This window comes from Danio rerio, chromosome 15 (assembly GCF_049306965.1).
Source record: "Danio rerio strain Tuebingen ecotype United States chromosome 15, GRCz12tu, whole genome shotgun sequence".
Lineage (NCBI taxonomy): Eukaryota > Metazoa > Chordata > Actinopteri > Cypriniformes > Danionidae > Danio > Danio rerio.
Genome location: NC_133190.1, coordinates 51,181,761 through 51,185,000, shown reverse-complemented (window position 1 = coordinate 51,185,000; position 3,240 = coordinate 51,181,761). Strand labels below are relative to the sequence as shown.

The 3,240-nt window shown below is 35.6% G+C and overlaps 1 protein-coding gene across 1 annotated transcript in view; it reads right to left on the bottom strand.

Moving 5' to 3' along the window:
- The window catches only part of clpb (ClpB family mitochondrial disaggregase), a 66,296-nt gene extending 63,440 nt beyond the window's left edge, over nt 1-2,856 (bottom strand). Inside the window, exons 1-2 of the mRNA XM_009292000.5 lie at nt 2,319-2,856; nt 2,182-2,233 (exon numbers count right to left, since the gene is read on the bottom strand). Of these exons, the coding sequence (XP_009290275.3) occupies nt 2,182-2,233; nt 2,319-2,682 (416 nt within the window). The 5' untranslated portion in view covers nt 2,683-2,856. The remainder of the gene's footprint in view (nt 1-2,181; nt 2,234-2,318) is intronic.
- Nucleotides 2,857-3,240: the final 384 nt, after the last annotated feature.

Below are 3,240 nucleotides of genomic sequence, written 5' to 3'. Positions count from 1 at the left end.
TATAAAGCTGATGCGTTTACATGTCATTTGTGGATGTGTGTGTAAACGTAACATTCTGTAGTAGGCATGGGATGGACAACCAGTCTCAAAGTTTACCACGGTTTGAAAAAAATCAAGGTTTAAAACAGCTAAAATGTTCTGTTATACCATTCCCAAGGAGTATGTAAGGTTTTTAATGCATTTTTTATGTGCTGTAAAGAAATCTGTGATTTTGAAACTAATGAAGGCAGCAGAGGTCAATAGTGTACTTTAACTGACCTGTCCACCAAGTCACCTTTACATGCACACACACACACACACACACACACACACACACACACACACACACACACACATATACACACAAACATGCCAGTACCTGACTGTGTTGTTGTTGTTTTTGTTGATGCTTTATTTTCGTTGTATTTGTATGATCCCAATGTGTGTACCTTTTGCATATTCCAATTAAAAAAAAAAAAAAAAATATATATATATATATATATATATATATATATATATATATATATATATATATATATATATATATAAATAATAGAAATAATGTATTTTATTTATTTAGCCTGAAATGTTGACTCCTCCAAAATATGTGAAGTGTTTTCCTAAAATAAATCAGATGGGGAAAACGTTTTTTGTTTGTTTGTTTTACCCAGACCTTTAAAAAGAACTTATTTTAGAGCAGTGATCACAATATTGTGATATTTTACCCAAGGTTATCATACCTGCAGAAACTGCACATGCCTATTCTGCAGTGCATTTAGTCATTGCCCAGCAGGCACACAATGTCATAAGCTTAGATTAAGGTCATGATGTCAGGTGACCAAAATTCAATGTCTAGCCAGCGCCTAAGGACAACGATATTTTAATGTCCAATAATGACGCCAAATGACGTTGACATTTGGTTGATTTTAGGTTGTGTTGGAAAGTCTAGCCAACATCTTAAACCAGCGTCATACTGACGTCAGATACTGACATTTATTCATCAGGTACAGCAACCAAAATCCAACGTCTGATCATAGTGGTAATTTTCACACAACATTAAGCTGTAACGTCATTAGACGTTGATATTTGGTTGATTTTAGGTTGGACACTGACGGTTCTGACATCAACCTGATTTTCATTTTCGAAACAAAATGCAACGTCCCCACAACATTGGGGTACAACATCAATCTGACGTCATGATGATCTCTTGTGTCTGCTGGGTGTTTAAGGCCATTTGGGTCATCCTCCAGTAAACATCCGTCATCTCCACATTAGCGACCTGCATCTGAACAGTCTCTGGGTCAATGTGTGAAAAGATTTTGCACATCTTCTTGGACACTTTTAACGCTTATAAACAGTTTGCTGCAATTATAAATCGCTCATGTCTTGAGGTAGTTCATTATGATGTGATTTACCTTCTATTGGACAGGAATCACAGGACTGATTTCTCTAATCCCCATAGACAAGACAGAATACAGTAGTGACTGCCGGATGAAGGACAGTGGTGGAGTAACAGTACAAATACTGCACTAAAAATGCACTCAATGGGAAGTAAAAGTGCACATTATCGAAACTACTTAGTAAATTACAACTTCTGAGAAAAACTACTCACTTGCAGTAGTCTGAGTGTTTGTAATTTGTTACTTTACACCACAGAATACACTAAAATAAATGAATAAAAATAAATGTTAAACATATTAAAATGAATGACAATAAATAAAAGCTAAATAACTGATCGATCGCACTGCATATACAAAAGACAGACTCAAATAAATAAATAGATTAAAATATAAATGATATAAAATATAAATATATATTGTTAGTTAATAAAAAATGTATACAACCTAATTAAATACATAAATTACTAATCTACTGTAAGAGATAAACAAAAGACATAATAAAATAAATAAATAAATAAATTCAAATATAAATGTAATTAAAAAAAAAAAAAATATATATATATATATATATATATATAGCCTGTATGTATTTTTTAGTTTATAAAATATATATATATATATATATATATATATATATATATATATATATATATATATATATATATATATATATATATATATATAAACATGAATTAACTTTCTAGTGCATGGCATAAACAAAAGACAGATTAAATGTGATAAACAGATTAAAATATAAAGATGTGCAGCTCAGAGAACACAGGTGTGATATTCTGGTTCTGACCTGCGGATCTCTTCAGTGTCGTTGGATCTGGCCGCTTCCAGAAAAGCTTCAGCTGAAAACAGAAGAAAACACATGAACACACTGAGCAGATCACATGAATAAAGCCTGTATTTAATTAAAAACAGTTAATTAGCCACCTTTATCATCGTTGTCCTTCTTAAAGCAGAAGGTGAGCGCGGCAGCCGAGATGAGGCCTGCGCCAGTTGCAGAAGCCGCGGTCTTTCCTGAGCTCTGGTGTCCGCCTCTAGAGCGCCCCGCAGCGGTCAGAGACGCCCAGCTGCTCCGGCGACTCTCTAGATTCGCGCGCCACCTGCTGGCCAGCTGATGGTACTGCGCGTGCGTCTCCTCGATCACACCGCTTCTTTTCAGCACCGGGCTCCGGTTCGGTTCCAGGTTTCTAAACCGGGCGGCTTCTCCGTGACTGGTGTGCAGAGCGCGGCATGGAGACAGACTGCGCGACCGCCGGATGAAGACACGCGCCGGTACCGACGACAGGAACATCGCGACAAACCGACACACACCGGGAAACAGCGGATTCCGTAATCAAATGATACCTGAGGGAGAGTTTAATTCAGCGCGTCCGTGATCCGTGACACCCAGGGATACGTTCACTGACAGCAGGAGCACCGGAGATCCGTACAAGCGTGCGTCCTCTAAAACGAAAACATCCGCGGCGCGCGCGCAGGGCATCATGGGAAATGTAGTTCAACAGCGCAACTACTGCAGACGCTCAGGAGAGGATGAATAATAATAATAATAATAATAATAATAATAATAATAATAATAATAATCTAATTTTCCTTTAGCTTAGTCCAAGATTTATAAGGAGTCGCCGCATAATAATAAGCCTAATAACAAATAAATAAGTAGATAAATATTTGCATTCATAATTATTGCTAATAATAATTCAGATTTGTACATTTAGCTTAGCTATGTAGTCTATAGCGTAAAATATGTTAAATATATTTGTAAGTTAACAACAATTTTTTCTTTCAAATATGTATACATTTCTGTAATAATTATTCAATATTAATAATAAATTAATAATTATTAATAATA